The 26597-nt window shown below is 38.3% G+C and overlaps 3 protein-coding genes across 3 annotated transcripts; 2 read left to right on the top strand and 1 right to left on the bottom strand.

Annotated features, from left to right (window-relative positions):
* Positions 1-297: 297 nt before the first annotated feature.
* LOC133730587 (uncharacterized) lies at positions 298-1572 on the bottom strand. Its single transcript, XM_062158148.1, has 2 exons — positions 1225-1572; positions 298-357 (listed from the first exon to the last, which is right to left on the bottom strand). The coding sequence occupies exons 1-2, from the start codon at positions 1570-1572 to the stop codon at positions 298-300; spliced, it is 408 nt and encodes a 135-aa protein (XP_062014132.1).
* A 15976-nt stretch (positions 1573-17548) lies between these two features.
* LOC133730586 (nuclear transcription factor Y subunit B-9-like) lies at positions 17549-19395 on the top strand. Its single transcript, XM_062158147.1, has 2 exons — positions 17549-17618; positions 18740-19395. Exons 1-2 carry the CDS (start codon positions 17549-17551, stop codon positions 19393-19395), a joined length of 726 nt encoding a protein of 241 aa, XP_062014131.1.
* A 1430-nt stretch (positions 19396-20825) lies between these two features.
* LOC133734644 (ubiquitin-like protein ATG12) lies at positions 20826-21172 on the top strand. The gene has a single exon (XM_062162255.1). It carries the CDS (start codon positions 20826-20828, stop codon positions 21111-21113), a length of 288 nt encoding a protein of 95 aa, XP_062018239.1. The 3' UTR covers positions 21114-21172.
* The last annotated feature ends 5425 nt before the right edge of the window (positions 21173-26597 follow it).

Raw genomic sequence — 26597 nt, 5'->3', positions numbered from 1 at the left:
CGTCTTCTTTTCTGGTTTGGTTGGTTAAAACCTAGAAGGCATGATCATAAGGACGGTACGGGAATGACATTATGAAACTATTTTAACTGGATGGGCACATCAGTATGGGAATGAAGTGATTCCAATGTTGCTGTTGAATAGAGCGCAACTATTCTGTGGTGGAGTTTATGGACTGAGACAAATGAAGGGTTTCTTGCTCAAGATCAACGGCAATGGGAGAAACTTTTGGAGGCGCAAAATGAGGGAGAGCAGCAGTGGCAGCAGAAGTGGTTGTGTGCTACTGGTGTTGTTGGGCGGCTATGTACTGCTGCTGCTGCTTGGAGCAGTAGCTCTACTGTTTGGTGACGTAATGTCATACTGATCATATACAAGCACAGGATCAGTTCATAGCAATATTAACACAAACTAATGAATCACACATGTATATCTCGCATAGGAAGTAAACTAAGGTAGTGTTTGGATAGGGGATTTGGAGGTTCCAAGGGATTTCAAGGTGATGGGATTATAAGGTGAAGGGATTATATGGTGATGGGATCTTAAAATGAAGGGACATAATCCACATGACTTGTTTTGGTAATTTTTTTGAGTGAAAGGATTTAATTATGGGATTCTGTAAACATATTAATTTTTTGACAAAATTAATCTTTTTTTTTTTTTAATATATATATTTTGCTATAGAACTATTGTAGTTAATTGCAATTATTTTTTTAAAATCAAATAGATGTAAAACAAGAAAATTTGTGCTTCACTAATTAATTCCAAAACTTCCATTAAAATGAAAAAACCATGAAAAACCCTAGAAAAATGCAACAACTATTTCACAGTCACAATTCGATTATGGTCTTACTTGAATTCATAGACTTAAAATGTCAAACATTCTAATAACATGATAGTGATAACATCCTAAACATCACAACAAAACCATACAAATTTCAAAAGTCTTGTGGCATTGACTTCAAAACAAAACAGATATGTGCAAGCTAGACATAGAAGAATAGAAGCAAGGCAGAGCTTGTAACATAGAGGAATGAAAACCAACCAAACCCAACATACAAATCAAGTAGCCAACATAATCTCTCTATCAATATATGTTCTGTTTCGTTAAACCACATACAAATCAAGCAGCAAGAAATATGCATAAGCAGCAAGAAAGTTAAACTCATTTCATATATATCTAAAAAATTAATAGTGGCAAAGTAAACATGTACGGTTAACAGATCATACCTTTGCATAATCATTCCATACATTATCATCATCTACGGTTAGCATCTTACGCTCACTATCCCAATTAAAGCCACTTTGGCTTAGGATATCATAAACTACTCCATATGTCCTTTTCCAACCTTTGAGGTGATTCTTCACATTGTCATTTGTCACATTTACATTATACTTGGCTGACATCTTCAACGCAACCGAAGTAAATGCTTCAGTTTTCCACCTACCATCACTTTTATGGCCAGATTTTCTCTCACTTCTAAGAATATCCGCCAATGAACGATCCATTTCCGGATTCCAATGCAAGTATTTGCCTCCATCATCTTCCTTTTTCATACCCTTTTGCTTCTTATCCATTCCTTATCTAGCTTGCATTAAACTAAAACAACCGAACAAGATTAATGTTAATATACCCTATATTTCCATACATGTTGTCTAACTGGTTTCACAATCAATATACTCACCAGCCAGACAAGTATTATATAACTCAACTTATAATATGTACGGAAAACATGATTTCCAGTACAGAAGGCCAAGTAAATTCTAGCTTGGCTCATAGGTTCATAACTAGGCTAGAACCCATCTAACTAGGGAACAAGCATCTTTATAGAGCAACCATAATTTTATATTTAACTCTTTTAAGAGTAGAGAGAGTACTGACCAGTGAAACTCTGTCTAATAATCCTCTCTTAAAATCCAGTCTAATTTAAGTCCCTCCCTGTTTTTTTGCCAAACGAGGGATGACGAGCTCAAAAGTGAGTTCTCAAAATTAACCCTGTTGACAATTGTTAGTATATAGCAAGTAGGGATCGTTCTATCCAGGGATTGAGGGTGCTCCTGTCATTTAAACGTCAAGAAAAGAATATTAATTAGAGATATACAATATTTACGAAAATTACAAAGAATAAAAAAGGGGATTTCGAAATTTGTTTATTTACTAAACTAATTAACTAACTAACTAATTGCATTGACCAATCAACCAAGAATCAAGGATAAAATGGACGGATGAGATGTATGACGAAGTTAACAACCTTTAACACGAATTCAAGACTACAAATCATAGTTTACAAATCAAAACACAAACTTGAACGAAATCAATCAAGAACAAACCATGAAGGCATACATAAGTTCTTCTTTACTCTCCTTAGTTAAATTAGCTAGATGAACGCACCATAGTTAACTCTATTAAACATGCAATGCTAGTGAGTGATCAATCTAATAACAAACATATTCAACGCATTAAACACTTAGAAAGTTTGATTGATTTAAGAAAAACACACAAGTTAGAACGCTAATCAAGCATGCAATTCTCTTTGTTGATTTACCTAAATAATTATAGGTTTTCCACTTTAATTAACAAGACCTAGAACGCTAGCATCTTATTATGGATTCAATCATGCAATTCGAAATCTAAGTTGGCCAACAAAGAAATCGAAAACATGATAGGTGGGATTGAAGAACAAAACCAACAAACATTCAAGAAATCGAAAACTATAAATCTGAAAATCCTAAAACGAATTCATGCTTCAAGGTTATTGGAAACTAAACATCAAAACATTTACTTTAACCTCACAAGAAATCGCAACATCTAATAAAACCAAAAATATAGAACGCTACATAATCTGATTTTTAAAGTACAAAACAAAGAAACCGAAAATAACAAGTTAGGGTTCATGGTTACACTTTTAAAGAAGCTTCAAGAATGCAAGAAGGTCTTCAAAGGTGATGGGAGATGATGAGAGTCACGGCAAGGATGGATGAATGGAGGATGAACTTGCTTCACGGCTTCAAAGTCTTGAACAATTGGAGAGGCTGAAATTTTGAGAGAATAAAGGGAGGTATTTGCGATTTTGATTCAGGGTTTCATGATAATTTTGCACGGCAAACATCCCCCCTTATATAGTGCACGGCCTAGGGTAGGGTTTCCTAGGAATTCTACTTGTTTGCATCATCTGACCAATGAGAAAATTCCATTTGAATTGGAGAACAAGTTACCTTCTCATTGCCGAAATTCTCCCATGTATCTAGCCATAATTTGGCCACCATGCATGTAGAATACAACCAGGAAACCTAAAAATGATTTTTATTTTCTTTTCCTGATTGCATACGAAGTAGATTTTCTCTCAAACTCTCCATATTTGCCCTTGCCGAATTCTTCTTGAATCTTCTATATATTTTCGGCAAAAATCAATAATAATTGATTTAGGATTCCTCCAAGACGTCAAGAAGGGTCTAGAGACTCATGTGCAAGTCACATGCTTCAATCTTTGGGCCAGACTTCTCAATTGGACAATTTCAAAGCCCATTCTTCAATTGCCGAAATTTCTTGTTCATTCTAGAACATTCTTGAGCAATCTTGAGTCAACTTGAAGCCACAGAATCTCCTAGCATCACCAGGACTCCTAGTGTCAGCAGGTTTCCTAGTCCAACTAGGTCTCTGTCATTTCTTCATTTCCGAACACCATTTTTCCGAGTTCACTCCTAGTTGCATTAGGATTCCTACTTCAACTGAGATTCCTTTTCCTAGTAGAATTAGGAAAGTTTTTTTTCTCCATTTCTTTCTCATTTCTGCGCCACATTTCCTTCTTGCCTTCATTTCTAGCTCTTCTTAGCTCATTTCGTTTGAAGCTCATTTGTACCTAAATACAACAAAGTAAGTTAGAAATGACATTGTTAAGAGAATAACTAAGTAAAATGTAGGAAAAATGATATTGAAAACATAAAAAATATTAGCTCGATCAAGGGATTCTTCAAATGGGATTTTTAATCCCTTCTACAAGTCATCTCCCTCCTCAAAATACCTCACCCAAACACTGCCTAAAGGACGGGTCTATACCTGATGAATCCATGAAGGTAGCAATCTAAAGCACCAGCCTTATGCAATTATCTAGGTATGAACTCCTTATGAATGAGGCAAGGACTGAATGCTCAAGAATAAAGAGGGTAGGAACAATTTTGCACCTTATATAAGAAGGTTTATTCTACGGTTGTGATTGGGTCAGTATGGCTTGGTATAGGGCCTAAACTGAAATCAGATTTTTTCTGTTTGGTTTGGCTCAATATTCCTATTTTGTTTTTGTTTTGTTTTGTTTTTTTTTAAAGGGTTTTGGAACCTAACCTAATTGGGAGGCTCAGCCACACGCCCGTAGGGGTGTGAATGAGCTGAGTCGGAGTGAATACCAAGGTGATCATGTTCGGCTCATTTGCTTTTTATCGAGCTCGAGCCTGGTTAGAGCTTGATTTTTTTTCCATACTCAAGCTCGGCTCGGCTTGAATATTTTTCTTAAGCCCTAGCTGGGCTGGGCCCGACTCGATTTATTGGACACTATGCTCAATATTCCTATTTGTTACTTTACAAACCGAACATTTCACAACCTTTCAGTTTTGTGCAAATGCTTAGGTTCATAAATTCACATTTCTGAGTTGAACATGCTAAAAACCTGCATAATTTTTGTGCATATTTCATACCAAAAACTCCAAATGTCTCATAAAATGATAAACAATTCAGATGTGCTAAGCCCTATGGCTTAATATTACAAACAAAAAATAAAGTAAAGTATTTTTTTTGAAAGAAAATAAAGTAAAGTATTAAACAACTAATAAGTTCATAAAAGCTGGAAGTTTTAGAAAATTATAAATGCAACAAGGCAGCAAAATAAACAACTTCTAAGTGTCAAATTAGTCAAACACTCATGAACTCATCCTTCAACTTCTTTCTGATTCATCTGAACTTGAAGGGCAAAATACTAGTTACATTTACCACTTTAGTCGCTGCTTTTCTAATTTCATAAAAAACATCCCTATACTGTATCCAATAAATCCAATATGTTAGTCTTCCATTAAGTGAGTACGTTAACTTGCTGAAGTGGCTCATGTTGGGCCCATATTTTATGATGTGGCGATGATGTGACATGCCTAATCAGCTTAGAAGTGGGTTCCACTATTAGAAATCTATAACCCAACCATAGCTCAAACCCACAACCTCTGAAATACAAGTCGCACAACAAACCACCACATTAACCTCACAATGTTATAAAATTATCCTCAGTTTTTTATATTTATACTGTATTACTTAGAATTTCAAACAAACATTATTTATTTATGATATTCGTTAACCTTAATTTTTGTATTAATACTACATCTCTTGAAAAAACTCACGTACTTGGGAAATTTTATTATGGATTAATTTCAGTTTAGTACTCAGTGGTTTGGGGGTAACATCATGTCAGTCCTTGCTCTTTCAATTTGATCAGCAACACCCCTGTGCTTTCAATTTCAATCAGCTGTGCCCAAATTTTACTGTTCCATCCAAATTTTACTTTGTCAATCCAGTCAAATTTAACGTTCAAATTGGACGGAACAGTGAAATTTGGGCACGGCTGATTGAAATTGAAAGCACAAGGGTGTTGCTGATCAAATTGAAAGAGCAGGGACTGACATGATGTTACCCCCAAACCACAGGATACTAAACTGAAATTTATCCTTTTATTATTAAGGTTTATATTTTCTTTTGTTTGGCAATATTTTTGATGAAGATGCAAGAATACTTAAGTTTTAATTGAGCAAAAAACAAACCCAAGTTAATAAATATTTTATCTATTGCTAAAAAAATAAATATTTTATTTCTCATAAAATAAAAAATAGTTGATAAATTTTTGTTTGTGTTGTAGAGAAACTGAATTTAAGAGGAATTTGCTGTGTATATCTCATTGATAATAGGGGCCTCTTTATATAGAGGATTACAATGTAAAGAATCTCAATCATACAAGGAAAGTAATCGTACATTGAATAGGAATCTAGATCCTTCTAATTTAACCATATTACCACTAGGTCAAGTAACCTAGAGTTTGGGCCAAACACATAAAAGAGAGATTTCCTTAAACACTCCCCCTTGTGTTGCCCAAACGCGGTGCTTTTCTCGTTGCCTCGTTAAAAAGCTTGCCGAGTAACAAAAACCCAGTGGGACAAAAATAACCTCGGTCGAAGGGGAAAAAGAGCACAACACACCCTTCACGTTTCGAGACCATACATGTAGACATCTCCCCCTGATGTCTGCATCTCCCCATGATGACTACGGTCATGGGAGTTCGGATAACTTCCGTAAACGATGCTACCAACATGTTTCTCGAAAGTGGAATTTAGGCAATGACTTAGTGAGCAAGTCTGCCACACTGTCCTCAGATCGAACCTAGTTCATTTTGATCTTGAGGAGAGTTTGTTGTTGCTGATTAAGCTTGGTGTTGTCGCTTTGATGTAGCCTTGCTTCATTTGTTCAAAACAAGCTGCATTATCCTAAATGCTCGTAGGCTCATCTATGGTAGACTTCAAACCACAATTGTTCGAACATGCGTAATTATGGATCCAATCCATATACATTCACGAATCTCTTCGTGAAGAGCAATGGTCTCTGCATTGTTCGAAGATATAGCGACTAGGGTCTATTTCTGTAGACCTCCAAGATATCGCAGTCTTTACCCATGGTGAACACTTAACCAATTTGGGAATGACCTTTGTGTGGGTCAGAGAGATACCCAGCATCAGCAAAACCTTCCAAAACGCTAACTTCGTTTTGGGATGGGGAGAGGGGACGCAGGCCAGTGTTGGCGGCGTTCCTGGTGTGTGATGGGTCCGAATCCATCATCTCTCTGTAGGGATAGAACAAGCCCATATCAATCATACATCTCAAGTACTGAAAGATATCTTTTACACCAATCCAATGGCGTCGCGTTGGCGCAGAGCTATATCTAGCTAACAAGTTCACAATATATGAGATGTCCGGTCTTGTGCATGGAGCTAAGTACAATAATGCGCATATTGTACTTAACTAGGGCATTTCTGCCCGTAGCGCATCTTCGTCATCATCCTTTGAACGAAGAGGATCCTTTTCAGGATCAAGACTACGGACGATCATGGAGGTGCTTGAAGGTTTGACCTTGTCAAAATGCTTAAGTATCTATCAACACGATGCTCAAGTTCCAAACCGGGACATAATCGTGTTCTCCCAAAATCCTTCATCTCAAACTCGGATTTCTAGTGTTCAGCGGTTTCCCTTAACTCTTTAAGGGCTTCTAATGAAGATCATATCCAACATGAACCGCGATAGAATCCGAAACTTGTTATGGAAACGCGTGGGCATATCCCTTCCCAATCAAGTAGTCACTTTAGTGAGCGTTTCAACCTCTTTGTAAACGCGCTCCGTAGTCTGGAGCCACTTGACTTGGGTAAATGAAGTTCACCATGATCCTTCATGTATATTCCGTATCTAGATCCCCATAGAGATACGTAGTGACCACATTTGTAAGCTGCATGTTCAGTTATTCGGAAACTACCAAACTGACAAGGTAGTAGAGTGCAATGACATCCATTACGAGATAATATGTCTCATCGTAGTCGATTCCAGGGCATTTTGTGAGAAGCCTTGCGCCATAAGGCGAGATTGTCATCTCTTTTTCTCATCACGCTTTCTAACGAAGACCTATTAGTCAATAGGTTTTATGTTAGGAGTTGTTGGCATCACTGGCTCAAAAACCTTCCTCTTCGTTAGAGAATCTATCTTAACCTGGATCGCATCTTTCCATTTAGGCCAAATCTCTCTACGTTGGCATTCATTCATCAACGGAGCGTGGTTCGATATCATCGGACTCAACAAACTCATGCGCAACGAAATGCGCAACTACATCATCAATTATGATGGAGTTTCTATCCCACGTCTCATGTACACTAGTGTAATTTTCATAGAGCTCTATATTCTCAGGAATAGGGTTCTAACGTTGAGGCGTCCCCCAACGATAACCATAACCCGGAAGATACTCATGAGACGGATTTTGAGTCTTGATGATCAAAGGATTGGAATGTGCCAAAGTATCCTTCGAACCCACGGGCCTCCCATGCATCCTAGCTGGGGCCATGGCCTGTAACGCCAGAGTGCCACTCTCTATGGCTTTGGCGCCATGCCTACCTTTGTGTAGGGTGGCGCTACGTCCTCTCGTAGGGACGTCCATCCTTGCAGGCATGTTTGCAGCATATTTGTGTGATCTCGTCACTTTAGTAGGGATCGAGATGAGACATAGTGGGGACAGGCCACGACAATTCCTGTCGTTCCTGCTGAACATCTGTGTTATTATCTCCCCCTAACGACGGGAAGACTGTCTCATCAAAGTGACATCCGCAAATCTAGCGGGAAGGAGATCGCCATGCAAGGGCATGAAGTGGCGGACGATTGTTGGAGTCTCAAATCCAACTGAGTTGCTCATTCGTCTGTAAGAACCCATTATAGAGCGCTATGGCTGCGCAATTGGCACAGAAATGGCACACTCAAATATGCGTAAGTACGATATTTGTACCCAGTCACTAGCTGTAACGCAGAGGTAGATTGAGTGGCAGTGGGTCGTAGACGAATTAGCATAGCTGCATGCGATATTGCATCACCCCAAGCGGATATAAGGAGGTTGGTGCGCATTACCAATGTCCGGACTACCATCGTAGTCGTTTCCGCGAGACCATTTGGATGTGCTCATGGGAATATGATGTCCAACATCAGTCCCAAATGCAATAACAATAGAAAGTCTTCGATGTAAACTCACTAGCATAGTCAAATCCAATTGACTGAATAGGATGATTCGGGGAGTGAGCCCGTTGTCATATGATGTGTGCTAGGAGTGTTTCATAAGCAGCATTACAAGTGGACAATGACACAACACGTGACCAGCGTGTTTGCATATCAACCAACATCATGAGATATTTAAACGTCCGCAAGTTGGTGGAATCAGTCCACAGAATCCCTACGGATTCTATGTGAGAACATAATGAGTATTTTCATATCCTTTGCATAGGACGGTCTCAGTCCTAATTTTCCCAAGGAAATGGCTTTGTAAAATGAGCGAGAGGCCTTAGAAGCAACCAAGGAGAGTTTTGGTTGGGCCTGAGCGTTTGAAACGCATATTGAAGCAAAGTTTGTGACTACATCACCCATCATGGTGTCATGACCATGGGAAGTGGCATCCATGGCGTTATAACCATGGGGATTGACATCCATGGCGACATGGCCATGGGTAGCGCCATATATGGCGTTGTCACAAGGGACTTGGGCGGCCATATGGCGCCACAAGACAGCTGCAGCGCCAGATGCTGCAATTATTGCGGTCTTGCTAAGTCCAGGAACCAAATTTTGATTCTTGCTTCATTTCGCTCGATGGTGTCCATGTGAAGTCTTTAGTAGACGGATCATCATATCATGACCAGGGTGACTTATCCTGTCGAGACAAAGCCAATATGTGTCTAAATCCAAGAGATCTTCTCTCATAACTTTATTGGATTTAAGAGCTCGAATAGTGACATAGAGCCCACTAGAGAGACACATAAACTTCTCTAAGATGCGCCTTCGTTCGCAATCATTAGAGGCATTGCAAAGGAACTCATTTCTGTTCTCTACTTGCATTTTCGCATGGAATCCGTTGGCTATCCATAGGTGCGAGTTGCCCTAAGAGCGTAGAGAGTTTCTGTGACATTAATCAAGGTGCCATTTGGCAAGGAGAACTTGGGCTATTCCATGTCCTTGAATTAATATTGGCCCAGCCATCGTAGTCACAAAGTAACATGCTCATGAATCAAAATGGAGTCATAATGAAAAGAACTCAAAATTTTATTCATAAGCCAACGGAGTACATCATTGTCTCTTAACCATTAGGAGAATCTAATCCAAATGCTAGCTAATGCAAAACAATGGTAGTAGTCTAACTTCTTTCGGTAATTCCAACGCAAATGTGACCAGGTGAGTAGAGAGATGTCGGTGGAGCAAAGCTCGCTTAATTACCACTTATCTCAAAACCTTCCTAGACATCACATTTACATTGAGTACGCCTACTTTGAAGAAAGACTAAACCATAGGCATCTACTACAAAAATAATATGGCAATTGCCTACATCTCTTGAAAATAAAGACTTAAATAGAATTGGCGATCTATTGATCCCAGCCAGATTCGTAGTCTTTAACCCTTCACTCTAGATCATCTTCTTGATCTTCTTGTTCCACATAGTGATCTTCTCTTGGTTCACAATATGCTTTGTAGGCAGTGACAAGTTCTTCACGAGCTCTACAAATGTGTGCCCAATGATCTGACACTCCACATCGAGAACATAAATCTCTTTGCTTGAATTCCATTGATTGAGGCGCTTTGAAAGCGTCATTTAGATGGCTCTTAGTGTTGGTGGCGCCACCAACATGGCCAGAGGCGTTGCCTCCCTCTCTCTTTCCACGTTGACCTCTTCGGTTACGTGTTCGCCTATTTTGGCGATTACCTTCCCAAGTAGAGCGATTATATGGACCAGAACGTCCTAAGGTATCCCTAAGGTTAGGGTTTCGCTCTTGGCGCCTTCTCTTAGGGGCGCGACTATAATTGGATTCCGGAATATGCTCTATTTCCACGGATTTCGAATTATAGTTCTTCACAAGGATGTTGTCATGCTTTTCAGCGACATTCATAGCTCCAATGAGCTCATGAAACCTTGTGATTCGTCTTGCAGTAACATCGATTCGATAGTTCTTAGCAACCATCAATGCAGAGATGGGGAAAATAGAGAGAGTCTTCTCAATCAACATCGCATCTGTGATCTCTTTACCACAGAATTCCATTAAGGATTTAATGCGAAGTGCTTCCGAGTTGTAGTCAAGAACTGACTTGAAATCACAGAAGCGGAGGCTATGCCATCTCACTTCTAGGTCAGGAAGCAGGGAGTCACGGACATTGCCAAATCTTTCTTCGAGTGAGGCCCACAGCTTTCTGGGGTCTTCTTCATTCATACACTCGTACTGGAGTGAATCATCCATATGACGAGTCATTAGGATGATGGCTTTCGCCTCATTTGCCTCTAAGGCTGCTCTATTTGCTTCCAAAGCTTGAGCTTGCTCAACAGTTAGCACGTCCTAGCTAGGCTCGAGAATCGTATCCAGGATTCCATCGGCCTTGAGATGCTGGCGGACATCACGAACCCACCTGTGATATTCAGAGCCAGTTGTTCCCAATGGAGCAAAGTCCAATTTGTTCAGGTTACTCATCCTGAAAGAGAACAAGAAATTAGGGTTAGTTTCGGAGCGTGAAAGGCTACCACGAAAACATATAAAATTTCTGAGCGTAGTCGCTTCCAAGAAATTAGGAATTTCCGAGCGTAGTCGCTGCCAAGAAATTCGATTCCAAGAGGGGTTGGATTAGATTGAAACAATGATGTGTGTGGTCGATCGTTTTCTTCTCAACAAACTCTTAAGTTTGGAGGGCTCTACAAGCTCCAAGCTTGGAGTGAGCACGAACCCCCACAGTTCGGCTATTTGGTCTCCCCTATGAAGAAGAAAGGGGGGTAGAAGAAGGGAGGTTGCAAGTCCCCGAGAAAAGAAGAAGAAAAGTAATAAAAACTTCAAAAACGGGAACTTTTAGAAAAGTTTACCTTAAAAGATGCCGGAATTCTTGACCGGAAAAAATGTTGGTTGGGCTGTGCAGTGATACTGCAGGGTCGCTGCGAGAATGTCGCGAGGACACTACGGATGCCGCGAGGACTGTTGCGGGGCCACTACGGGGATGCGACTGCTGCGGGGATGTCGCGGGGACAGTTACGGGGCCGCTGCGGGGATGCAACTGCTGCGGGGATGTCGCGAGGCCGCGAGGACAGTTGCCGGGCCGCTGCGGGGATACAACTGCTGCGGAGATGTCGCGAGGCCGCTGGTGAGTCGCGGTCGCCAGGGCAGGCGAGCGCGAGCGAAGGTAGAAGGCAAGCAGGGCTTGCGGGCGCTACAGGGGCAGCGAGGCTAACCTGGTAGGGTTAGCGGTGAGTTGCGACGCGGGGGTTGCGGGGGCAGTAGTAGCGCAGGCAAGGCAAATCTGGTGGAGCTTGGTCAAATTCTTGGGTTTTGGTTTCTAAAGCTAGGGTAGGGCTTGTGCTGATAACGTGTTGTAGAGAAACTGAATTTAAGAGGAATTTGCTGTGTATATCTCATTGATAATAGGGGCCTCTTTATATAGAGGATTACAATGTAAAGAATCTCAATCATACAAGGAAAGTAATCGTACATTGAATAGGAATCTAGATCCTTCTAATTTAACCCTATTACCACTAGGTCAAGTAACCTAGAGTTTGGGCCAAACACATAAAAGAGAGATTTCCTTAAACAGTTTGAAATTTTAAGAGATATAATTCGACCAAAAGGAAGTTCAAGGGACATGGTAAAAATATAAAAACTGAGGACAATTTAAAACAATAGAAAGTTAGCATGGTGGTTTGTTTTGCAACTTGTAGATTGGGTCATTTGTTAGACAACTTAATTTTTGATATATTTCTAATAGTATGACCCATTCATTCAAGTTATCAAAAATGAACCCATCATGGCGGATCCAAAAAATTTGATCACATAGGGCAAAGCTAAAATTAAGAGAAGGCTAAAACAAATTTAATAATAATAAAAATTATATATTAGTACATTCTCCACAAATTGAACCTGATCGATAATTGTCCATGAAGAGGATGTGGGTTTCAAATTTCAATCTTACTATACAACCAAGGTAGACTTGAATGGAATCCATGACAATTGCAAAATGTTGTTGGTTTAGTTGCAATCTTGCGCGCTATCCAATAAAATAGTCAACAAATAACAATCAACAATTAACTATAAACAAACAAACATTATAGAAGGCCTTAGTGAAAATAAAGGACAGATGATGATGTATTATTGTGGTTAATTGTAAATTAATTGGCTATAGTGGAATGAATGAAGTGAGAAGGAAAATTAGAGGAGCCAACGTGGAAGGGACAAAATGTACTTTCAATTGGTTAATAAATCCCACTTCAAATTAACGGAATCGTTTTTAGGCAAAGTCATTTGAACAAGAATTAATGCCCAGCGTGTCCTCTTCTACGTCCTTGTAGTTGCCCCTTTTAATAAAAAAAATAACGAAATTGCCCCATTTTTCAACCTCTGTCGAAGAACAGCAGCTGATCAACACCATAATTCATGGCAGACCAGAAAAGTTGAGGTCAGGCAGTTACCAAGTCACGCCCTCCCCTGAATACGCCACTGTCACCAAGTGCATGTAAACTCCTAAGCTGATCAAGCATGCCACCTCATCGCTATGTCATAAAACATGGGCTCCACATGAGCTACATCAGCAAGTTAACTGACTCACTTAACAGAAGACTAACAGATTGGACCTACTAATCAAAATTGAAAGTGCAGAGATGTTTCTGATGAAACTAGAAGACCTCTAAAGTTCAGGCTAGTAACAGAATTTAGCCCGAGCTTAAATTATTTGAATCATCTTTAACTACCTCCATAGTTTGAGGTACTCCATTATTTTCTTTAGATTTAGAAAGAAGATATGAATTTAAAATTGAAAAAGCAGTGCTTGAATGTTTTATATACCAAACATGACAATCACACAAGATTAGAATAATTGAAAAATGAAAATATTAAAAATCAAAAACAAAAATGACAAAATCAGTAAATTGAATAAGAATAACACGTTACCTTTTTAAAATGTTCATAGATTTCCGTGTCTTTAATGCATGGTGCATCCTCAATATAGCAAATATCATTTTCTCTCAACCAAATTTGCAGACAAATCAAAGGTTCAATTGATTTAGGGATTAATAGAATCCTAAAGTTATCTATATATCACTCTCCAACCTATGCTAAAAGCAGCCTCATAGTCTCAGAAGCAACTGTGAAAACTTGAACGACCATTATTTCTTTTCCTATTGCTGGTAGAACAAGGTATTTGGGTCAATTCATCTACCACTATAACAAGATTGGAAAGTTAGATTCCCCCTCATATGTTTACTTAAGAGGGTACAAACAATATTTGTCAACTTCATGAGCAATCACTACCTCATCAAGTTCTCCCACTACCTTTTTTGAATCTTTCAATATTGAAGCTCTTCCTCTAATGCCATTGTCACTGCTTGTATAGTACTCTATGTAGATGGGTTAAAAAAATTTCTTGTTTTCCTAGTGGCATCCATTGGTGCATAAGCATCATACAAAGACACCATCACATCTCTCAATTCTGTTGTTATGATTAGCACATCTTTCTAATCATACTCTTCTTTTCTCAACAAATGTGTGATATGCCTTACCTTGAATCTACGATCAAGCAACATTCCAACAAACACCAATTGACTCAAATCCTTGAAAAATTTAGACCTATTGTTTGATGCCATATTAGTCAATACTTTATTAGTTTTTGATCCAGTTGCCATTTAAGTTCAACAAATAACTTATTAATTTTAGTCGCAATAGACAGTACATCAAGAAAAGTTGTATGGATAGTGCGATAATTTGAAGAAGTATCTCTCAATGCGATTTCATAAAAGGCTCTTAGAAACTGCATAAAAACTTCTGCCTTATCCTATTCTTCATCCAGCGATAATCTTACTTACTTTGTTTCTCTTTCTTTTGTTAGGAATCAAGTTCCCTTCCTCATTATTTTCTTTTTCAAGCTCATTAAAGTATCATTAAGAACGGTTATAATTATATTGTTAAAACATAACTAGCTTTTTCTGTTCATTACTAAAAACTAAGAATATTGAACAACTAGTCCATCAGCTGAATTCAGGACCTCCCATTTATAAATGAGAGACTAATGCCATTATATCAGATGATACTAGTTAAACATATTTCATGGCTTTAATCTTAAGAATTCTTGAAGTTTGAAATTTTTTCAAATAGATTTCTATTGACTTGTATTATTTCACACTCAATCTTCTCGGACAAGGTTTTAGATTAGAAACTCTTGCCCTAGATTTTATTGATGGAATGGTTGTTATCTTCATCATTGACACTTGTGGATAGTAACAATGTCGTCGACCTTTGACCTCCGCCCCTCTGGTCTATCAAACCAAAATATCTTCTAATAAATAATTGATTTTGTCAACATGCACACAATATAGTGAAAAAAGTAAATTTCTTTTTTTGAGCTAATGAAATTTCATTAGGAGAAAAACCCTAGTTGGGTGGATTACAATTAAAGTTGTAGGCATCCAAAATGCATTATGGTACCTCATTAAACCAAAAGAACTAGAACTAGCCTCATAAGCAATGCTAGCTAATCTATGTGCAACTCCATTACACGATCTAGAGGTTTGACAAATGGTTACATTGTGCAAAAATTCCAGATGAATTTTGATGTCATCCACAAGACCGTCAGCCAAAGCCTCATGATGAGGATTAAAGATGTCTTGCTTTGCTTGCAGGCAGTCTGTCTCCACAATAACATTCCCATCATTTAGAGTTTGTAGCATTTGCACACCCTGTTTAATGGCCTGCAGTTCCACCAGTTTCGGAGTTGATATATTAGAAACTAGAATAGCAAAAGCAGCTCATCTCTCAGTATACCTCCAACGCCACCATTGTTACTGTTAGGCAGAAAACTGCCATCAACATTTAATTTCCAGCCACCATTCACATTTGGCCTCTAAACTTGCATGAGCTCTTTGCTTGGGACTGATCCGGTTCACATTTCTTACTTGGTGGAACTCTTCCAATCAAGCCATAGAGGAAGTTAAGATATGCTCTGTATTTTGTTTTATTTTGCCATAGAAACGTGTTTCTATTCTTCCAGAAGGCCCATCTCAAATTGGAGATTGTTCATGTGGAGAATTCTTTCCAACATCCATTCCTTGAAATTGAGGTTAGGCAGTAGGTTAGCTCCAAGATTAAAAACTGGTGCATATAGTATAGAAGAAGCTAAAGGGCACTTACAAAGAACATATGCATTATTCTCATAAGAGTGTTGGCAGATAAGGCAATGTAAATCTCCTTCATAACCTTTTGTCTGCAACTTTGCCCTAGTTGGCAAAAGATCATGACATGCTCTCCAAATGCAAATCTGCACCTTGCCCAGGACCTTTGAAAAAAGTAAAAAATTGAAATGAATGTATTTACATCTATACCTGCATTACTTGACATGGAAATAAACACCCTATAATTTATTGCGGCTTGTGCTTGACACAAGATCATGACCGTTACTAATGAGTTTAGATGTGTCTTTTGAGTAAGCAATATAGTAGATAACAAAAATTGATAAGCTGACAAAATATGCACCTTTGGAGACAATTTTATAATGATGTGCAAAATAGTTACCGTTTACGTGCAATATCCTCCTTTTATTAATGGAATGGTTGTGATCTTCATCATTAATTGACACTCGCGGATAGTAACAATGTCGTCAACCTTTGACCTCCACCCCTCCCCCATCTGGTTTGTCAAACCGGCGTATCTTCTAATAAATAATTGATTTTGTTAACACGCACACACAATGGTGAAAAAAAATAAAAAATAAAAATGAATGTATTTGTATCTATTCAAATGCATTACTCGACATGGAAATAAACACCCAATAATTTATTGCGGTTCGTGCTTGATACACGATTCTGACCGTTACTAACGAATTTAGGTGTCTTTTGAGTAAGTAGTATGGTAGGTAACAAAAATTGATAAGCTGACAAAATATCCACCTTTACGTGCAAAATAGTAACTGCATGTTCATGTTATATTACCACCAATGAAAATCTAAATTTACATATCCTTAAGTATGAAACATTCTCTGTCTGCAAAAAGAATAACAATAACACATTTCGGAAATCAAAAACTAACTATACAATCTTTAAAACATGAAAAATTGTGTAAACGTTTTTCAGAACGATATGTCCATTTTACCAAAAGCTGCTTACAAAAGTCTGTAAGTTTACTAAAGTTATGTTAATATTATAGGAACGCAATTAGGTTACATTTTTATGTGACAAAAAGTTGAAAAAGAAAAGTGGGTAACCACGGTAGTGTAGAATATCTAGATGATATAACTAGCACAATGACATCTTTCTTGTGCTCTTAAGAGTTCTCAAACCTTAATGACTTGTGTTCTCACAAAACCTCTAGGTGCTTCTACCATATTGGCCTCACAATTCAAATGAGACTAATTATTGTTTTGTATACTACCTCATAAATACACTTTTGCTTTAATAATCAATATGTTTGGGGGTAAAATAGTAGTTTTCCTCCATAAAAAACCAAGCCTCCCCCTCACTCTCCATGTGAAGCTAATGCAAATAATGCTTTTGCAATTGCTTTTTAAGGCCCCTAGTAATCAAAACCAGCCAGTCCCCATTAGAAAGTTGAGTCATTTTCCACCTACTACTCTCGGTAAAAACATCCCCTTTATCCAATGACAGAGCAGAGATGCTGTTTTGACCGGCATTTTTGGTCTCAAGTCCCCTTATAAATTCGACCAGTCTCCATTCAAGAGACAATTGCACTGTTCCAAACCTAAAGAAAGTAATTTTAAAAAAAATCAGTAATGGACCCTGTGAGTGGCCTCGATCGCTTTCGCAGCAACAACAACAACAGGCAGGAAAAATCAACCACCGGTAAATTGAAAGCCATCTCTAGCCAAACGCCATATGTTTGTTGCTTCACTCCGTCAAATGTTTTTTTTTTTTCCTTTCTTATTTGGTTACAGATTTGCATGCATGTATGTTTCTTTTCCTATAAATCTTAATTGTTTGGTTCGTTGCCATATCCAGGTTTTCCTTCACTGGTTTTTCTTCTGTTGCTGTGATTTTTCTGTCTTTATTGCTCTAGATTTCATCTGCAGCTAGCTTCTGTATTGCTTTGTTCTTCCCTTCTTGTTCTCTATCATTGATTTTTATTTGGAGCGTCTGTTATATGTTAGTTAGGTTTTTCTTGCTTTTAGTTGTCCTCAAAAGTGCCAGTCTTCCATTTTTGTTTTTTTTTATTCATGCAATAGGTAGGGCTTGACGTCCCCTATCGGTTTGTTTCTTGCTTTTCTCTTACAGAAAGAAAGACCGGTGGGTTTCCGGAGAAGTTAGGCCCCTTCAAGCTAGGTTTTGTGGACGCCTTGCGTCTGTGTTGGGTTCAACTAAAGAAAAAAAAGGATAGATGGTATTTTGGGTAACCCTTATTTTACACTGTAACGCTTGGTCAGATATTGGTTGTTTCCGTGTAGCATCGCTAAGTAGTGTTCTCGATCTGATCTATACCTGCGTCTATATCAAATGAACCAGCTTCCTTTCGTTTCAATTTTTTCTCTCTGACGTGGCACTCATGCAGCAATATAGAGTCTTCCTTTATATATATAATCCAAAATCCCTACGTTTCTGTATGAACCTTTCGAATATATATGGGTAATTTTACCTTTTCTTTTTCGATGATGGTCCATTTTTTTTTCGAAATTTTATGGTGGTTAATTAAATTCTGAAATAAGTCAAATATAGAATAGACTGTGGAGGCTACAATAGCAACCACACGAAACGAAAAACCTGGAGGGAGCTGACCAGACCTTGACTTAGGGGGATACCCAAGGCAGGGTAGGTAGGGCCCAGTAATCGGAGTCGTTTCCTTTTCAAAAGAAAAACAAGCGAAGCATTTTCATTGTTTTCTTTTTCTAGGGTGACAGAATTAACGTTAGGTCATTTATGGAAGATATCTGTACAGTAATTAATCCCTTGACTATTGTTGTTACTTTCAGCCTCGGACCCAGCGCAGGTCACTGATGCCGTTAACGTTAACGGCGGCAACAACTCGGAAGCTGCAATTCCTCGTCTGCCTGTGGCGCCGTGCATGGTCCGTGAACAGGACCAGTACATGCCTATTGCTAATGTGATACGCATAATGCGGAGGATATTGCCGCCCCATGCAAAGATCTCCGACGACGCAAAAGAGACGGTCCAGGAGTGCGTGTCGGAGTACATCAGCTTTATCACCGGAGAGGCCAACGAGCGGTGCCAGCGGGAGCAGCGCAAGACTGTGGCGGCTGAGGATGTGCTGTGGGCAATGGGCAAGCTAGGGTTCGACAACTACATCGAGCCCCTCAGTCTTTTCCTGAGCAAGTATAGGGAGGCTGAGGGCACTGAGCGCAGTTCATCCCTGTTTGCAAAGTGTGAGAGGGGAGATGGCGGGATGGTTGAATATGCGCCGGTGCTCGGGCATTATGGGCCACCTGGGTTTGGTCTGGCGGCCCAGCAGCCCTGGATGCATAAGGCTGGCGCGATGATGAGTGGGTACTATGGTGGGGCGGGTGGTAGTGGCAATGAAGGTGGTGGAGCTGGATCATCTTCTGCGTCCCAGAGACAGGGACAGAGTGCTATGGGTGGTGGGTTTGACCCTTTTGCTCAGTTTAAGTAACAAGAGCTGCTCAAAAAATAAATAAAATGTGGATTGATGGGGTTTGTTTACCAGAATAAGCTTTAGCATTGGGGTTTGGTATTAAGTTGTATACTGTTACGTCGCGGTTATTGGCAGAGAGAGCTGGGGTGATAATGTATGGTTGTGCTTCTCCTCTATCTTATATGCCATTTATATTTTTGGCCGGCCTGAGCTTTTTTCCTCAAATGAACAAGAGGAATATTCTATGTATGTTAGGTCGGCTGTTGAATATTGTCCTCTTATATTTGTGTTTGTTTTAAATGTGGTGTGGTGATTGTATTTCAACAAATAAGAAAACAATAAGTTGTGTTTTATTACATTAATTTTCAAATTACTGATTTGTTTTCCAAAACAAAAAAATGCTAGAATTTGCGTACCCAGATCTTTGGTTTATTTTCGAGTCGTCTGCATACCCAGATCTTCTCTCTTCCTCTTCATTCTCAAATTCACTTCCTTTGATACATTAGCGAGGATTTACTATCCACAATCGATAACTCAAGTTTCCTGCAACCATATCATCTTCCCTCTCTTGGATCGACGCCTTACTTCAAATTGTATTAATATGTTTATTTATGATGAAGACCTGGGTGTGTGTTTGGGTTCAACTCTACTCTATTATTTGAAGAAGATAATTACCATTATGTCGTTCATTATGGACATCTGTGCCATTCTCTAATGTCCAGATCAATGGACACCAAACTTTGTGTTTTTCTTCAATTATCCAATTAAGATCTTAGATTTGCGCATCAATGCGGGTTAATGAGAATAATGAATTTTCTGAATATGCAGATCTTTTTTCTTAGACTAATGAGTGTGATTAGGAAAATTTTATTCACACATTGCATGCAGATACTAGATACACATCTCCTACTTAATACACCACCTATTAACCTTTTTGTTTTAACATTTTACTAGAAACAAACCTTAAACTTCTTAACTTCCCAAACTGTCCTAGCTCATCCACAATACACCATATGCTCATTCACTAGATACACATCTTCTTCTTCTTCTTTTTATAAATACCAACTTAATTAACTTGAAGAAAAAAAATCCTTAATCTTTGACAAAATTCCATCCAAACAGGAATGTGAATCTTTATGTAACCGGGAAAGTATATCATAGACCTCCTATTCATATCATAATATGAATAGGATTCCAAGTAGTATTAGATTTGTTCTCTTACCCTATATAAAGGGCCATATTATCAATGAAGAAGTACACATGCATCATTCTCTCTCAAATTTTCTCATTCTACAACACAATCTTTGTCAATCTTTTGGATATAAGAAGTCGAATTCAGTTCCATCAGTCTCTCTATTCCAAATCTTTAATCTTTGACAAATTCATTTCAAGTTGAACTGTTGCGTATTCATCAAGTTGATATTTCTAAAACAAGGATTCATATCGCAATGTCTACCACGGAATCTCCGACTGCTGCTAACAAAGTGGTTATTCATCTGAGAGCTACTGGTGATGCCCCTATACTGAAGCAAGCCAAATTTAAGATACCTGTAACGGACAAGTTTGCTAAAGTGATTGACTTTTTAAGGAGGCAACTTCACCGGGATACGTTGTTTGTGTATGTCAATAGTGCATTCTCACCAAACCCAGATGAATTGGTGATGGATCTGTATAATAATTTTGGTTTTGATGGTAAACTGGTAGTCAATTATGCTTGTTCCATGGCTTGGGGCTAACTATCAGTGTGGGGTTTGCAGACATATAACTATTGATAATGAGAATATCAAATTTTTCTTTCCACAAGAACATGGAACAAGAGTTGCTATGGAGACATGAAGATATTTTGGACTCTCTTTTTGTACGTACATATTCTATTTCTTTCAATTGGTGACCATATAACTTTTCAACAAGTTTAGATATAAAGCCAAACACTGATATATGATGCTACTGTTCAAAAGATTTACCTTTATTCTCAATCTGAAAAAAAATGGTCGATCTTTAGAACCTGAAATAAAGGGATGCATATGTTATGAGTTTCTTACTTTGTCCTGTTTCATCAATTGAACAAAGGAAATAGAAATCACAACAAGCAAATCAAAATGAGAGGTCTAATGAGCAAACAAGTATCCTAGGCTTAATAGGATTGTCGAAATAACCATACAGGATCACTTAACAAAAACAAATGAATGCTAATGCCACACCTGTGAATATGCATACATTCTAATCAGACTAATGTCACTTGTGTGTCTCAGATGGTTAGCATAAGTTTGTGACCTTATGCATGACATGTAACAGGAGAATCTCTAGTGAATGTATCCTTAGTGACAAGGGTTTTATTGCAATTTACTGTTTGAAGTTGGAGTAGTCTTCGTGAAGAATTAAAGTCAGAGTTTTTGCATGCACTGGCATAACTGCAGATGTAAACTATCTCAATTTTGCTTTTCATGCAACAAGAAATGCACCAATCTCTAAATTGTAAACACAATTCATACTGGGCTACGGAAGAGAACAAAGTAGTGACAATTGCAAAATATTGATGCTCTGTTCAAGCTAAAAATTAAAAAGTTACACATGTAGAATTGATAAATAGATTTTAAGTTTTAATTCTAATTATTAGTGTCTAACAATCCAACTGAGTAAATCTCAAACAATTCAATCATGGCCAAGATGCCTTGTATTGTCTTTGTCGGTCACCGTAACATCACCAAGTTGATCGAGTATCTGATATAAGAACACCAAGCCTTTATTTTCTTTGGTCAGAAAAAGACCAGAGTTTTACATTAATTAATTTTCAGTATGCTGACATGTATGAGAGAGATGAGCCGTGTAGAAACTGTGTATGTGCATTGTATTTCCTGTTACTGGAACACTAGTGTCAGCTAATTCTATTCATAGTGACAATATACTTTTCTGTTTTTGCTTCAGTTAGAGAAGGGAAAGGAAAAGAATTTGAAGAAGCGCTAGCTACTCTACCCTTACCCAATTCTTTGAAGTTTTAGGATCTACCATATGTCCTTGCTTTGGTGATAAATGAAGTACATGAGTTCAGCTGACCATAACTTTCGTTTGGATTTCATTTTGGGTTTAACTTTGAACAATTTGTGAGCATATGAAATTGGTGTTTTTTTTTTTTTTTTTTTTTTTTGTAGCTTACCAAACAAGTATCCAGCTTTGACATAATAAGTTTAGTGGATTACCAGATTCATTCAAGTTCAACCAGCCCATTTTTAAATAATAAAAGCCACTAATTGTTTGACACTATATCATGGCATGCAATCCTTGGATAATAACTAGACTAGATTACCCAGATTGGTGCAGCAATAAAGCATACCAGTTGCCTACTTAGAAGTCTTAAGAAATGTACCTACTAATTGAACCAAAGCTTTAAAAGCATTGGAACAATCCAAAACGACACTAAAGCTTGTAGTACAATTGAGTCAAGTTCATACTTTCAGCTATATACTACAACTTTCTATACTAAACTCTTGAATGAAATCAAGACTACTACAGAATGGCATGGATGACAAGAAATGACATAGGCCATATCGATACCGATTTAAAACCATACCAGATCGATTGGTACCACCAATAGGAACTACTCCTAGCTCAAGACAGTGTCACCTATACTAAGTAAAAATCAGTGTGGAATCGATATCTTGCTTCTCTTCGTAACCATCAAGAGTAACAAGAAAACAATAGCTATGTAACACGAAAATCACCAAGGACGAAAAATATCCAGTCAAGCACTTCCTGGAAAGAAAAGACTCGGTACTGGTTGCAATTTGACAAAAGACGTACTTGCTCCATGTCTTAAGAAATATATCACTGCTCTTTAATTAGTTTCAATAACAATAACAAACCCACCCATTAAACTAATTAGCTCTATATTCATATATATTGATCTTATACTAAGTTGACAAATAATCAAACAGACAATTTAAAAGCCTAAAACAGTAAACAAGTTTCAGTACTAATCTATCAAACAACAATTAAAATTGAAAACTTAAATTTTATACTAGATAAAATTCAGTTAAAGATGGAGAAGTCATACCTCAATTGAGGGTTGAAAAACACCAATATCAGAATCCATTATGCTGTTGCTGATTTTCTTTGGAACTATTTTTTTTTTTTAAGGGAAAGACGACAAACTATATTAAATGCAAACTGAAGAGTACATGGAGCGATGCAGAAGCATCGAAATAAAACAATAAAACATAACAAGATGCACAAACGCATCTATAATGAAAAGAACACAATAAAGGATAACAAGATGCACAGATGCATCTAGAAAGAAAGGTAACTAGGATGTGTCTTGATGCCGAACGACATCGCTGCACTGCATATATCACGAGAGCAGTGTAAAGGTAAACGTAACCGTAACAGTAATCGTAACCGATGATATGATCACCTAGGAGAGGTGATTCACCCACCAGGAGTTTGAAAGTAACTGAGGGTGTCAAAAACTCGAAAATTGGCAAACGAACTCCTAAGAACCAGAACCAATACCATTTCAACATGAGCAACTGTCTCGGATCAAGGATCCGGATGTGAATGCGACCCGGGTCCCAAATACGGATCCAAATTCGGCATGAGACCAAAGTCAAATATGCCAAAGCAAACTTGACAAAAGCCCAAGCCCATTTGAATCTGATTTGGACACCTAAGTACATGGGCACCCTATCAGATCTTCTCTAGACACCCACCTGTCTGTGCTCCCACTGCAACCATCGAATGCCACCGGTGGAAGGACCCACGGCGGCGCCGCCACCATCCGCACGCAGCCCCAACACTTCTCGTCCTGTTTCGCCGCGCCATAACTCAGAAATCTCTTCACTGGGAGGACATGGCCCCACTGTCAGCCGTCCCACGAAGCCGCATCGCGGCGTTGCTAACAGAGCCAGACCGACAACATATCCAGAATCCCAACGGCAGATCCTCCAACCACCAAGCACCAATCGCTACCGAAGAGGACCCAAACACATTGACGCCATCCATCGCCGAATCCCTGCAGTAGCACCCAGAAGCCATATCCCCCCAAACCGAAAAGATCCGGACTCAGAGTTGAAAGAACCGGGATCCCAAGTTTGGTTTGGATCCACCAGATCACGGCGCCGCCCTTCACCACCATCATTGAAATAGAGTGCATCATGAGCAAAGCCTGAAAGGTTTGAAACCCATTGGCAAAACGACGAGACTAGGGTGCAACAACCCGAAGGTTGAAGAGGAGAGATTCTCGAGTTCAAAAACTCGACAGCCAAGGACTACGGACGCCATCGTCGCAATCCAAGGAAATTGGACGGCGAAACCCTAGGGAGAGAGCGAGAGCTCTCATATTTTCTTGATCGGTTCAATTTACATGATTTTCTTTGGAACTATGATTGCTCATCGATTAGTGTTGTTAACTGTTTTTTAATAGGGGTCTAAGTTTGCATCTTCATTCACGTCATTCATGTAGAGGAGAAGAAAACTCTAAAGTGGGATAATATATTCCAACTATGTTTCTTTATTTTTGATATAGATGTTTCATTTGGTAATTTAACGTACCCTTACATTTTTATTTTAGGTGTATGAAAAAATGATGTGTATTTAGTATTTGGGCTAAATACAAATTACTACCCTGTGGTTTAGGTCCAAAATCAATTCAGTCCCTGAATTTCTAATTTCATCAAAAACACCCCTGCACTTTCAATTTTGATCTAATAGGTCCAATTTGTTAGTTTTCCCCACAATTGAGTTATCTAACTTGTTAATGTGGCTCATATATGGCCTATGTTTTATGATGTGGTGTCGAGGTGGTCTGCGTAGTCAATTTAGGAGTGAGTCCTACTATTAAAAATAAATAGTTTTTCAACAAATAATCCAACTATAACTTGAACCCATAACAGAATATTAACGAATTGGACCTATTAGATCAAAATTGAAAGTGCAGGGGTGTTTTTGATGAAATTAGAAGTCCAGGGACTGAATTGATTTTGGACCTAAACCATAGGGTACTAACTAGTATTTAGCCCTAGTATTTTGCAACGTGTGCATAAAATTTTTCATTGTGATTATTGCATTTGTACTAAACATCATTGATAATTTCAAAGCCAGACACAGTTTCATTATCTTCTATTTTGAAAACAAGGAGAATAAGATCTTTGAAAAAAACAACAAAACTGAAGGATGCGGAGGATCACTATGGCAGCGTCCCTTGCTTGGCTAGATTGGGGTTTGGATGGATTGGGCTCGCTTGGTTTGAGTCCTTGTTGTTGTTGTGTTTGTCTCTGTTTCTGTGTTTGTGTACGTTGTAGTCTGGGTTTGCTTTCTGTTGCTTTGTTCTTTCTTGTTCCTATTTGTTTGTTGTTCCAACCCAGTTTCTGGGTTCTGTAACCTTTCTTCATTTTAATGTTGGGAGAATTCCACAAATGATCACTCAACTATGACTCATTCGACACTTTGGTCCGTCAAGTTTCAAGTATATCACTTTGGTCACTCAACTATTACACTGTCAATCACTTTAGTCACCCAAGGAGTATTTTTTCTCACTTTAATCACTTCTCCCAATCATATGATATTTCTCAATTTTTCACAATTGGTTGGATGAAAATATCATTAATATTGTAGCAAATAATTTTTTTTAATGAAAAAAATTAACAAAGTAACTAAAGTGATTGACAGTGTAATAGTTAAGTAATCAAAGTGATATATTTGAAACTTCAGTGACCAAAGTATCGAATGGGTCATAATTGAGCGACCATTTGTGAAAATTTTCATTTTAATGTTACTATGTTATTAATTGTCCTTTGCCAAAAAAAAAAAAAAACTAGCTAGCAACTCCATCAAAAGGTCTAACACCTGATTTTCTATCTCTATCTGATAGCTAGCTCCATCAAAATCCTCAAAAAAAGCACTATCCATCATATTCAATGACTCAATCTATAAGCACGATGAATGCCATTCTCAAGTCAAAATACCTCTTCTTGAAAAAGTAGTACAAAAAGAAAAGAATTTATTCGTCTTCAAAAAAGAAGAGAATTTATTAATGTGTAACTAAAGTCTTCTCCTCTACTTAATTCTCAAAAAAAAAAAAAAAAAGTCTTCTCCTCTAGCAAAGGGTAAGACGGGGGGTATAGCCGTATAGTAGAAGTTAAACGCCGTTCAAACCTAAGCATATCTGGCCCTTGGCCCTTGCGATTAACAAAGACAAAGGTGGGAAGAGCATCCAAGACGTTGGATTT

This window comes from Rosa rugosa, chromosome 2 (genome assembly GCF_958449725.1).
Source record: "Rosa rugosa chromosome 2, drRosRugo1.1, whole genome shotgun sequence".
Taxonomy (NCBI): Eukaryota; Viridiplantae; Streptophyta; class Magnoliopsida; order Rosales; family Rosaceae; genus Rosa; species Rosa rugosa.
Note: the sequence above shows the minus strand (reverse complement) of the source record. Positions and strands in the feature narration are given on the sequence as shown.